The sequence below is a fragment of the Strix uralensis genome, chromosome 5 (genome assembly GCF_047716275.1).
Source record: "Strix uralensis isolate ZFMK-TIS-50842 chromosome 5, bStrUra1, whole genome shotgun sequence".
In the NCBI taxonomy this organism is placed as follows: domain Eukaryota; kingdom Metazoa; phylum Chordata; class Aves; order Strigiformes; family Strigidae; genus Strix; species Strix uralensis.
Genome location: NC_133976.1, coordinates 45673327 through 45687027, shown reverse-complemented (window position 1 = coordinate 45687027; position 13701 = coordinate 45673327). Strand labels below are relative to the sequence as shown.

General features: G+C 38.1%; 1 protein-coding gene across 3 annotated transcripts in view; it reads right to left on the bottom strand.

Moving 5' to 3' along the window:
* The window catches only part of ACSS3 (acyl-CoA synthetase short chain family member 3), a 93756-nt gene that overhangs the window by 56464 nt on the left and 23591 nt on the right, over window positions 1-13701 (bottom strand). For all 3 annotated transcript variants that reach the window (XM_074869391.1, XM_074869390.1, XM_074869392.1), the window contains exons 4-7: window positions 11140-11274; window positions 10698-10838; window positions 8295-8375; window positions 8113-8208 (exon numbers count right to left, since the gene is read on the bottom strand). In XM_074869391.1, coding sequence (XP_074725492.1) covers window positions 8113-8208; window positions 8295-8375; window positions 10698-10838; window positions 11140-11274 — 453 coding nt within the window. The remainder of the gene's footprint in view (window positions 1-8112; window positions 8209-8294; window positions 8376-10697; window positions 10839-11139; window positions 11275-13701) is intronic.

The window sequence follows — 13701 nt, the reverse complement described above, 5'->3', positions numbered from 1 at the left end:
CCTTCTCTGTTCTAGATCACCCAAATGAAGTTCTTAATGCATGGCTCCTTGGCAAGTGTAGGCATCCTCTTCCATATCCTAGCTCCAATTCAAAGTCCCAAGAACTGGAACTACAATGCTGCCTTCTTCCTGACATCACAGGATCACAGGTGGTAGTTAGACTTTCTCTTCATGCTGCCCTGTTACTTACAGATTGCAATCCTATTAGCAAGAGCAACCCAGAGTGGGCTGTGAGACTTCAAGTAGCTTATATATAGCCGAAGTTTGTCATGCCTTGGAGAAAAACAATCCAGGACAGATTATAAAAAAACTAAACAAACCTTACTGTATTCAAAGGAATTCATTACTGTTTTCACATTCCTGACAATGGTGTCACAGCAAGTAAAAATTAAAAGTACATAGTTTCCATAGCAATTGCTAGAACGTCAAGTTGTCACCTACTAAGTAATTTTAAAATAAACAAATCAATTGAAGAAGTGAGGGTATGAAGTCAGCATAGTTTATATTCAATAGTGGTCGTCCCTAGACAAAGTGGATGAGGTGTTCTTTCCCCGTACCTAAACAGCATACTTACACTCCCTAACCCAAAACTCATCATTAGGCAAACATTTAGGAAAAACTTTGACTACAAATTTATGAATATTCACTGTTAAGACAGTCTTCTGAGCAGAGGGAAAATTATACGCTGTTCCTCTTTGTCAACTTTATTTTTCTCCCTGTGTGTACAGAAGCCCTCTTTTTCTTTCCATTTTTAATCCTCAAAAAGATGACTCTGCTGTCATGAACTCTGTCTGAAGACTCGATTGGTGGCATCTCAGAGAAAGAAAAATGGGAAATGTCCTATTACTGTTTAATGATGTTCTCACCAAGAGCAAAAATCACAAAGCAGACATGTAGGTCAACCAGATATTAACTCTGATTTTTCTTTAATACTCACTGTTAAAGAAATAGAATTTTTACTCTTTTTATTTTCCAAACCCAACACATTTTAAATTCAGAGGTGCTTTTATAATGACAATAACATCTTGATCCCCACACATTCACACAGAGATAAAACTTCACTGTAAGACAACTATGTAACAGAGACTGCTGATGGAACTCATCACTTTCCTCCCCATTCCTTCTTATCTTATTCCACACCTGCTAGAATGAAAACCTCTTCATTGCAGTATTTATTCTAGTGATTCTCTTCTGCCAAATTCATGCAACAATTTTAATGTGGCCAAGTGTATCAGTGGTCAAAAATAGCTACTATGAAACTATCAAAGTCTTCTCCTTATCTCCAAGAAGCTGCTGTTTTTCTCACACTGCTTTCCTCTTCTACTTAACTAGTGTGGTGGTGATAAATTAATCCCTTTGGAATGAAAAATCTAATTAATGTCTATTAGGTGTTTAAACATTAATTAGACTATACTAATTTAATACTCGAGCTAATATTGTATTTGATTCTATAAATGGGCATTTCTGCTACTGGGTGAAGTTTTTGCTCCTTGTTATTCAGAACATCAGAGAAGTCAACCACAGTGGTCCCCAGCCTTAAAATTCTATTAGTTTAGTGTGAAATCACTGGGTTTTTTCAGACAAACTAGAAAATTGAACTCTTTTGTAATAGAATTCAATTTGAAAGGGAATAAAAACTACTTTTTTTTTTTACTATTTCCATTTTTTCTAGTGAAAGTAATTTGTAACTGGAGGTCTCTGTTTAATTATTTGTGGAGACCCTCAAGCCACTGAAGTCCCCAAAATTGTATACCTGAACTATACTGACCATCTGGAGATACAATAAAGATTGAGATGGAGTTTGAAAAGTATCCAACATCAGGTAAATTATGCAAGTTATAAAATCAGCCTAGAAAAGAGCTCAATTTCTTTCTTCTCCAAATTTCAGCTGAACTCACACATTTAGTGTTGATACGCTCTGAATAGGTATGTTATGTGTTCACTGCCTCCAAAATTTCTTCATTAAAAAGCAAAGGAATTTAAAAGAAGGCCTTATTATTCATCCAGTAGGATTCTAAAATACAAAAAAAAAAAAAAGATCAAAGCAGTATTTTTTGATTAGTGACTAGAACAGCTGAATAAATCAACTGAAAACTGTGGATGATTAAATACACTTAGAAATGTAAGAAACAGTCATGTACACGAGGAGAAAAAAGAGACTACTATCTGTATAGGTATACTTAAATATGATGTAGGCTTACTTTTATGAACACCCATCTGCATATGGGAATGCATATGTATGACCAAATGATCAAAAATGATCTTTTTATACGCAATAGAAAGCACACTGTAGTGATCTCTATTTCATAAGTAATTAACCAAGAGCCTACATGACAACTCAAGATATTGAAATCAATGCCAAATTATTTAGTGAACCTCTTGGAGTTCTCACAGATATTTCCATGCTTGTCCTACATAAACGAACAACACACAGGAAGAATCTGACAAGCATGACCTCTGGCATGAGCAGAAGGTATAGGAAAGCTGTACAGTATGCACACATGTACTACAAAATATCATGAATCCACCTCTGCATCTGGAGTTATTTGCAAGTTCAAGTACACAAGTATATAGTGGTAGTTCTTTTGGACATTTTTATTCATCTTACACAAATGTATTTGAACATATAAACTGCAGTAAATATACTGTACTCCCTTTTCCACATATATTTAGTTACTAAGGAATCCTTTCTGCAAAAGAGTGTACCTCATGAGTTTAACATATTCTCTCACTTACCTGTTCCTCTTGAATACTGCCTTTTTTTCTTTTCCTAGGATTTTGCCTCACTGCTTTTAAACAAACACCTTCCTCCTCTTTTTAAAACTACTTGTTACTTTTAATTTGCAATGTGTTAGAAATAACCTTGCTTCCTAATGTCCTTCAGAACTTGTATGTGCACTAAGAACCTAGCATCACTCCTGCAATCAGCAATCTGACACTTGTCGTTGACTCAAAAGCTTTCCGAAGTTCCACAGTGAGCTGGTTTCTAAATTAACAGAAGCAAGTGGATTCCACCAGATTAGCACATTGGAGACTCTTCAAAAAAGAGCTAAGCATAAGCAATACTCAAATGAATGGCTGATTTTTATTGCCATAGTTGCACTGTAGATATTCTCTGCATCATGTATTTCAATAATGCATTCATCGCAAGCTATCATGCTGAACAACTGAATGTAAGCTTTATCTGGACAGAAGGTACATTGAGATTCAAATTAAGAATAAACATTTAAGTTTTCTCCAGCTGCTGCAATGATTGCCCAGGGGCATTAAGGCATGTGAGCTTCTCCGTCTTAGCTGCTTAGGGAAGAAAAACCCTTGTGCTTGTTAGCACTTTGTGTATTTTAATATTTAATAAAAAATACTTGTTTTGAAAACCTGCTTTTCTGAGAGATTATTGAAAAATCAATCCAATGCCTAGAAGCCAAAAAACAAAATTATTTGCCTCAGATCCTACAGATCACAAAATGATATGGAAGAAAAACATCCTGACAAAAGCTCATTTTCTATTTCACAGAACAACTTAACACACTACCCACAGTCTTTCCATGAACAGAAGAATAAGTAAACACTTTTAAAAGTTAACCACAAAGTTAAAAGTTAACCACAAAGACAAGAGCATATTCCAAAACACATCTGTAAGACCTCAAGATCTGCTTTGCTTTTAAACATTGCATTTTGTTCCTTATTTTACATAGTTCTGTTAGAAAAATTATAAACAACAGGATTTTGTACAAAACAACATACACGGGTGTCACCTATGCACAATCTGCTGTTGTATGAGAGATTATCAATCTCCTTCCTACTACATGCACTGGTAAAAATAAACTTCGTACCATGTGAACATGAACACGAGCACATACGGTGTCACAGACTTTGTTTACATAGCAAGTAGTGAGGTGAATTAGAGCAGATTAGTAGATCAAACCACTTAATGCCAATGCTCTTTACCTCTTCCATTAGATGTTATTTGAGGTTTATGTTATACTAGACAGCCTTGTTCACTGGACCAAAAATGCAGCTCAGAGTTCTCTGACAGAAAACTATCCCACAGATCTCTGCTCCCTTGACTGAAGGGCCTTCTCTTCCAGGAAGTGTCATGCTGTCCTTTTCATCTGTTTCATGCAGGTGACAGCAGCATGTCACTTCACAGATCACCAGTAGGCTCCACCATAAAGTTTCTATATTCCCTGTCTTCCATATCTCTGGTCACAGAATGAAAACATACGCCAGTGCCTTCTTATCAAGAAGGGACAAGATCATTCATGATGTCCTTAAGGCCAATGAGCATCATGAGAGATACTGCATACCCTTGTGCCCCACATTGACGATGGTGCAGCACAGGCCTAATTTAGTTGTGCTTTTATGAAATGCATAATGGAACAGCAATCTACATTTGGTCATTTGAAAGACACTGGGCTATGTGGGACAGACACTGTGCAAATTTCCAAAACCTTGCAAATTCAGGATTATCACTTTTAGTCTGAACCATCTGCAAGGACATCTTTGAGACCTTCCTTCAGATTACAGCACTGAGCATAGCTTCTGCAGTACCTGTATACAGAGTTCTCTGCTCTCTTTGTCACAGGTGGGGAATCCAGCGATGCACTTTGTCTGCTCCTTCACTGAAGACAGTCATCAACTGTCAGGCATTCAGTGCATGGAGTGGGATGGGAAGAATGCCACTGGACATCAATGTCTTTTAATCTGGCAAATGTTATGCAATAATTAAAAAGGAACTGATTCCCAATACTTCTCTCTGTCCTCAGTTTTCTCCTCCTTCACACTTGTGTGTTTCACACTCTCCCTTGCTGCATTCAATTCATTTGTTTTGGGTAAACTTGGCTAATTCAACTATGCCTTACCTCAGCCTGCAGTGTCCTCCCCTTTATGACCTTTCCTGAGTGTGACTTGAGGCAGAGCAAGAGATAAGATATTGCCAACAACCACTACCTTAACCACTGCATTTCAAAGAAATGGTATCATCCTGAATTGTAGGGCAGGGACAAGGTCTTACAGGTGACTAGAAGTACCAACACTGCTACCACCACTGGATAGGTCCTTTATATACTGCATCTGAGAAAGAGACAGTGTGGCCGGGTTTTCTGCAGAAGCCTCAGAGGGCTATTATCAAGGTATACTATATCCATGACTTATGCGGCTGCCAGGACTGTGCCTGGCACACAGGCAGAGCTGGGATGGCACAGGCAGTGTCTGGTGGGGCTTGTTGCTCCACAGAACTTCCCTCACAGTGCATGGCCCCATGGGAATCATCTCTTAAGGCACAGCAGCTCTCACAGTCAATCCAGAGATTTACACCATCTTTCCACAGCTCTGCAACCGGTGCCCTAATTCTACCAGAAACCTCCTAAACACAGTCCCACGCTCAATACATGTACAGGAAAAGAGTACATACCCATGCAGGCATCTGGACCACTGATTTTGCAATTCCCACCGCCTGCCATGGCAGAGAGGGGATGTTCCTGCATGTTGTCTCGTGGCAGTCCTCTGAGGGTCGCAGGCATACAGATGTGTGCAGCACTGTAGGCACACTTTTCCCTGGACTTTTCTCCTGGTCTGTTGGTCCTGGGACTAAGGGCGTGGATGTCCTCCTGAGCAGTGGGCTTGATGGAGTGCTCTCCCCTCCCCTGAAGACTATTCAAGATCTCTGTGGTCGTGGCACATGCACTGTGCCACCTCTGAAGCACGGTTTTCCCACCTGACCAAGAACATGGTCTTCATCTACTTGAAATGAATGCAGCACTGTTTGTCAGTCCTCTTCCACTCTACAGCAGGTTTGACGTCAGAAGCAGGGTGATGCATCTGCTGGAGAACTTCTGAGCCTTTCAGAGCACATGCTGTCAAGCTCCAGGTTGCCCCTTGCTCAATATTCTGGGAGGCCAATATAACAGTTGTCACTACTGCAAAATGCAGCAGTAGGAATGGAGGAATAATTTTAATAAGGTTATAAGAAAGATATTGTTCATAAAGGTAGGACAGTAGAAGAAATAGGGCTGGTAAAGAGGATAGAAGCAAAAGCTTGGGAGAAATAAAGGAGCAGCTGAAAGTCAGAACAAGCAGACATCTTGCTGTCATTAGCAAATATGAAGTCACACATAGCATCTGGCCCTTTCGCATAGCACAAGAAGTATGTCAGAGTAAGGTGGGAGCTCTTGACAGTTTTAAAGCTTTCTGTTGGCACATTTACTTTCCATTTGTTCTAGAAAACTTCACAGCAGTACAGTCCCACTCATTGGATCCTATTCTTTTATCCCAAGTGGAAAAGCTTCTGTCTTCGCTTTCTCTGTAAAGATGTCATTCATATGTCTAAAACCACTCTGTGAACCAAATCAATAAGCAAGGACAATCAGAGGACTTATTTCAGAACTGCACTACTGCTGTGATTTGACATATCATGTAGATGCACCCCCAATGACCACTGCTTTTCTGGACTTGAGGATCCTTGACTTGCTTCAAGAGGTGTCTTCTGCTTGTGAGAATCTCACTTATAAATTCACAGAGTGAACTTCCAGCAGTATACTTCTGACTTCCAAGACAGCCATAGTCAGTTCTGTAGTGTCTGGTGCAGCAGCATCCAAACAATTTTGGTGGCAACCTCACCTTACTACAACTGCCCATGCGTCTTCGGTATCCCCACGATTCAAAAACGTATTTACTCAAAATTCAGGCACAATCCCAGCACCAGCTACCCACCAAGCAGTAAGTTCATAACAGCAAAGCACATCTCAACCAATACCAACTTAACTGGTTGTGCAAACACCAAAGGATTGTTTTGATAATGCTTGCTGCTGGAAACAGTAACAATCCAATTCTGTTCTAGTATGGTCATCTTCAGCTGTATGGTGTAATAGCAGGAAGACAGAGAAAGTTTACTCGTAATATCCACTTCCTTACGCAGAACTTCTGCATCTATGATGGTCTGTAAAACAGTAAGTTTCCACCACATCATGCTGACTCCCTTGCTCCAGAAGCACTGTGTACAGATGGTGCCCTGACAACTGCTATATCCACAGTGTCATCAAAGCTTGTTTCATGTGCTTTTTCATGCCCTCAGTATCCAGTACATTCACTACACTTCTGCAGCTCTTGTATACTCTGAGTTACCATTGGATTTCCCTTAATGGTTCACATGTTTCTAACTACCACTATAAATCAACAGAGGTGATAGCATGCCACAATGGCAGAGCTAAAAGAACTTCTGCCTCTAGGACCATTACAAAAGACAGAACAGTTACTAGGTGGGCATCATGCTGCACAGTGTTGGAGGAGTTGGGACACACTCAGAATTCCTGATGTCAGGTGAATACAGACAATCAAGTCTCAGCATTCTTAATAGCTAACAATGTCAGTGCTTTTACATAAAATGTCTTTCACTGTCACTGATAGATACTGGATTCACTTCCTGAAGAATAAAGATGGTTCAAGCAATACCATATCTTCCTACCTGGAGATTAGACAATCAACAATAACTTCTGAAAAAATAACAATAAAAGGCAGCATGATTGCTTTTTTGAGCACTAAAGTTAGGATGCAGCCAACCACTCTAATTGGACTAGTTTCCTCTCCACCCCACTGAGTTTCATCCCCCAAGAAGTCTTGGCTTCAGCTGCCTTGGAGTGGTAGAGTGAGGAAAGAAGAGACAAGTTTTCTTAAAAGTTCCAGTTCGAACCATAAAGCTCCCGATTGCCTCCAACTCAGACCCAGTAAGGATTTGTCATCTCCAGACATGCAAAACATAAGATCCTCTCCTAGACCCATAATAAAGTTAGTCTAGTGGCCTGTGGCTGAAGACTCAGCAACACTCCAGGTACACTCCACCATCTGTCATTTCTAGGTCTGGTATTTTGGAGTTCCTTGCCCTGCTGACCATCAACAGTCACACAGATGAAGTAGAGAAGTTCAACGGACAGTAAAGTAAGTTTTCCTTAAGAATTACTCTAATAGATGGGAAAGTATAAACACTGAAGATATACACAAAATGTAAACAAAACATACATGGCATGAAGAATAGACAGGCATAAACGGGATCATCAGGATCATCAGCTGGAGGAGATGCTGCCTTTTCAAAGGTTGGCTTTTTAGAACAGATCATACCTCATACAAAACTGTAGTATTCCCATGAAGGAGAGGCCCATAGCAAATGTAGGAATGACCAACAACCCAGCCTAAATCAGAAGCTGCCCACCACACCTAAAATGAAATAAAAACATAAATATAGAGAAGAGTTTTTAAGACATTAAGAGTTCAACATTTACATGACATTTAAACAGAATTACCTCACCAGGTTTGAGTCCATATACAGCTGACATTGTCCAGTTCAGCATAACTGCATAGCCGCCTGTTGGTCTGACAACACCCTAAATGAGAAAATTTGAATATTTAAGATAATTTGAAGGATGCAACGATACTCCTGTCTTCAGTGAAATTTTTGGGTTTTAGCACTAATAGACTTAAAGGTGTCTAATTCACATACTTTTCACTTAAGAAAAGAATCCATTCCAACAAGTACATGCTTCTGATAGCACTCCCACTGAAGAAGTAATTTTGGAAAACAAACAAACATAAAAACCCAGCCCAAGGCGTAGATGACAATAGTTTTCAAAAGATAACTAACAAAACTAGAATTCTCTCATTAAAATCAGATATACGACTATTTAGTCAACATACACTGACAATATACAGATTGAGTATTTACCTCACTTAAATTGTGGCCATCTAAATGCTAGGCGAGTTTGTAATTCATTGCATAGACTTTCTGTATCATGACTGGAAAAAAGGAGCACCTGTGAAGTAGCCAATCCCTAAAATAACTGGGGTGAATTACTGCCTGAAATGTACCCCTCCTTCTGCACCGACACTTTCTAAAGATGTCAGAAAACTGGCTTAAACCAGATGTCCATTTTTGAAAGGTTTAATATCCAGCCTGAAGTATACATATGAATGCAAAATGAAGAACATCTCGGTCTCAGTCTAAAAGAGGGATTTGAAAATCAGAATGAGAGAGTCTCAATAGCATCATGCACCTTAGTAAGCCAAAAAACAGCTCTGGAATGCTGTTAATAGGAAAAATTTCGAAATATTTTGTAGTATTTGTATGTTTAATATATATTTCATAATCTTCCACTACATTGCTTCTAGAAGAAAGAATTAAGTAAACTATGCCCTGATGTCCTAAACTAAAATTCAGATGAGATTCATTGGACCAAATTCTACACTGCAGACACCGCAATGCAGCTACCTGTCTGTGCTAGGCACGGTACATTCTCTTTATGTAGTTAATAGAATGAAATAGGCACTTTCAGGCCTCATCCAAGAAACAAGGGACTGTGGAGATATATTAAATCATTAAAATGGAGATTGCCACAGCAGAGGATAGTTAACTAACACTTCACAAATTTCAGAAAGCAGATTGCCTTTGTTAGTCTCAGCTTTTAACTTAGTCCCTGCTGTGAGATTAACAGAAGTTTCGTTATGAAGGTCACAAGTGAGCAATTTTACTTGCATCACCAAAAGAGTTATTTTATTCATTAAGTTACTCGTCGTAGCTTAGCACTAGCTGACAATCCCCCTCTTATGAGGGTGATTCATTCAAGGTGTCTATATTTTTCTCTGGAAAGCCAACACAGTGAAGTAAACTTCTGAAAACTTGTATCTCTGAGATACTATATTTTGAAACTAACAGTCAAAAAAACCCACCTGTTGTAATAAAGGATCTTATCTTGGACCTTTTGACAATATAATTAAATAATCCAATATACATATGTTGCTTTAAAGTGCCCACATTCAAGGTAAAAGAAGAAGACACTTTTCTCAGCAAAACTGATGTTTGTTTTCCCTTTACCTCCCCATAGATTCTGAACTTTATAGGCCACATCATTAAATAATTTTCTAGTAGTAGTCTAAACACTGCCATATCCAGGGATGTGTGATACTGTCTCTGAATTCGCAGTGGTAAGACCACTGCCAGAAAATTATATTCAGCTTACCTTCTACACTTTAGAAGAGAATTGTAAGTACTAAGCAAACACTCAAAAGTTTGCTTTTAGAATAAGATCTTTTAAAAATAGATCATAAAGACTAATTGACATTTGAAAGCAAACATTTTCAAAGAATGCCCTATGTCGGTTTTCACTTACTCAGATTAAACTTTCATTTTCATTGGAGTTATGTTCTCAGAACTGTTCAGTAACACAAGCCTTCAGAACATGCTGAATTTCATTTAATCTGTAATGTCATGCACTACATCTTATCTATGGGAAGATTAGCTAATATGTAAATAATGAATAAGCAAAGACTATTCAGCAATAAATGCTGTCACACAAATGATGTATTAATTAATCTTGCCATTAAGTGACTATACTATGCTTATCTATAACACTTAAAACACAGCAGATATTAAAGGATAAAAGACATTCTGCTGCCCTCAAAAGTTTACACTGTACAAACATTTTGAAGTAAATGCAGTTTATCTTACTACTATTTAAACAAACAAACGTGATTTATTCCCAGACACTGACTTTAAAGTAGTGAAATGTGAATAAATGAGATTAAACCAATTCTAGCAATGCTTATCATTTATAGCACTGGCAAACATTTTCAACCTTTTTAATTAAGTATTTTCTCAAGTGGAACTGCAAATAGATTGGTCACAGACACTTAGACTACAGATAGTCCTTTACCTTGGGCAAACCTGTTGTTCCAGATGTATACAGAATATAAAGTGGATGGTCTGAGGGAACAGAGACACATTTATAACGCTGTGCTTTTGCAAGCTCTTCTTCCCAGTCAAGATCACGACCTGGGGCAAGAGGAACATGGCCCTGCCCATTGAAAAATAGAAAACCATCAAAAGAAAACCAGATGGAATACATGGAATTCAAAACATGGAAGTCAAAAAATATGCACTGTTCAATTTTGTGTACAGTACTATTCAATTTTCTGTACAGTAATCTCTCTGCTGCTTTAGATCTATTTACTATTTAAAACGTATAAAGTTCTCCCATAAAATTCAAAAACAAACAACAACAGATACACTAAAATTTTACTTGTAAAAGAGAAAAGACATGTGCACTACATACACATCTGCAAGTTAACATAAAGGCACAACAACTGTACACTCACCAAATTAGGTCGCTTGTAAATGAGAACTTTATGAGGTTTGCTCTGTACCCTTGCCAGGGCTCCTTCTAGGAGGGATATGTATTCCACTTTTCTTTTTGGTTCTACACCAAAACTTGCTGTTACAATAAGCCTGGGCTAAAATGAAGAAGTTAGATTGTTAATACATAAATTTGCAATATATTTTATATATGTAACCTAATAACATGTTTTCCATTAAATTCTTTGATTAATGATACTCAATGTATAAAATCTATCTTCATATAATTAGAAACAAGGGTTTAGATCAGTTTACTAAGGAAGTCAGGCTTGTGCGATCATGCTGCCCATACATCTGTTTTTTGTTCAGGAGCACACTAGTAACTTCTGACACTCTTCACCATTTTCAACCAAATTTGAGTAAGAAATCAACAGCATTAAGTTCTTATAAGTGGTACAAAGATTAACGAACAGAGAGAAAAAACATTTCCGTTTTAGTCCCTCCATTAAGGAAAAGTGGCACAGTGATGTCAACAATTATCTGTCCTATTTAGCCTGCTTTCTGATCATCTGCCTGCACCCAATGGCATATTTCAAAACTAGCTGTATCACTTTGCTGGCTCTCTTCCAGCCTGCGATTAAATGGCACTGGAGGGAAAAGAGAAAGAGGAAAAAGGCGTCAAGCAAGATGACAGGAAACTAGAAATACAAGAAGAGAATAAGCTAAAGTCATAAGGCACATGAGGGAAGTAAAGCTAGAGTCTTTCAAGTGATGGTTGCAGGATTCAGGATGCAAAATCACTAAAAATCAGATTTCCATAGTTCTGGGGTTTTTAGAATAATTTCTATTTCCAAATGTGGACTTAGCATCTTTGTCATTAATTCAACCTCCGGTTTATGTAAGATTTCTTAAGTCAAGAAATCTGCATACAAACTACTTTGGCTTATGTCCCAAGATCAGAATTTTTATTTCTTGTATTCCAGAAAATAAAAAGTAGCACTGAAGAAACTACGTGTTAGAACACATTTTAATTGGAGAAGAATGAGTCTTCAATCTCCTTGCTTTTGGAGTTTCAGAAGTATATTTATCTTACGCTCCCCATTTTGATCAAGCTAATTTACAAATTGTATTCATTAGCATAAATGTCATTAAGCAGACACAAACCACAATGCCACAGTTAAGGCTGCATTAAACTTAGCACAGAAAGCCCAGATTAAATTGTTATCTTGTGCAGTAACAAAATGTTTCCTGTCCAAATCTGCCATTCAGGGAAGTTTGCTAATTAGTGTGTATTCAAAATAAAGATTTCAGGTGAGCTTTAAAATTTCAGAATTTGTCATCTTTCTCTTTTGGGATGCACCAATTTTAATAAAAGGTGATACAATACAATGCAGTTAAACTGAAACTTCAGCTGGAAGCTACCCTGAAATTAGACTGTAATTAATGCAAGATATTAACACAGTTCTATTCAATTGTTAAGAGGAAAGACTGTTGTCAACACCAGGTTTACAGTCATTTTTAAATGGTGCCACCTCTGCCCATCAAATGCTTTGTATGCAGTAAGGAAGTCTAAAAATAAGCAACACTGATTTAGTGATGTATTTCCTAAGTGAGGGTTGCTACTTGGAAGCATCATGGATCACTCCATGCAAATCAAAGGTCCACTGCTGGCTTTAACTGCTGTTCTCTAGTGTTTTATCTCTCTGTCTACTAACATTACTTCCCCTGCATCTCTGCTCCCATGTTGCTTTTATACACTCATTTCCCATCTCTTTTAGTCTTCCATTTAGTCCTGCATGGTAAGATTAGAGAGAAATATACCTAGTTTGAAGGAAAACCAGGAAACTTCAAAGGTTTGCAGGAAAAGGCATGCCAGCTATAGCAAGCTCTAGAAAAAAAAATATGAAGTGGAAAAGGGATAAAGCAAGGCCCAACAGTACCAGACCAACAATTTTATTCTGTTGTAAAGACTACTACTACAAATTCTTCTATAGTCTTTTAATAGCATACAAGGCAAAGTTTAGAAAAAGGAATAAATACATTTTATTGTGCCAGCTAATAAAGCTGCAAAAAGCCCAAACTGAAAACCAACTAGCTTTGGGGCACAAAATGTCAGGAGTGTCATGAAGATGTTTACTGAGAGATCCAGCACTCAGGCCCTCATTACTCAACAGTCAAAGCTCTCTCCTTTTCATGCCCCAGCCACACATCTGATCACAAGGCTATGCTCAAACTTACTGCACTTTCATTGTGCCTCGGTCCTCCTTAAAAGAAGTGACATGGATTTTACAGAAATCCGGTGCTTATGCAGTCATTATGTAGGTCTGCTGCACCTGCTTGTACTGCACTGGCTTTGTGGTTAGATGATCCATGTCAGACTGCCATGCACGTTAAGTTCTGCCAGACATTACACAGTGTTCTAAAGAAAAAGACCTGAACCATACTATAAAAGTAGTTAAAAATAAAACAGAAGATAGTGCTTTCTAATCTACAATACGTATTCTAAAAATAAACAGTGCTTCAAGACAAGATAAGACTGGATTGCAACTATTATAAGGCAATTGTGCATCCTAAGTATCAGCAGC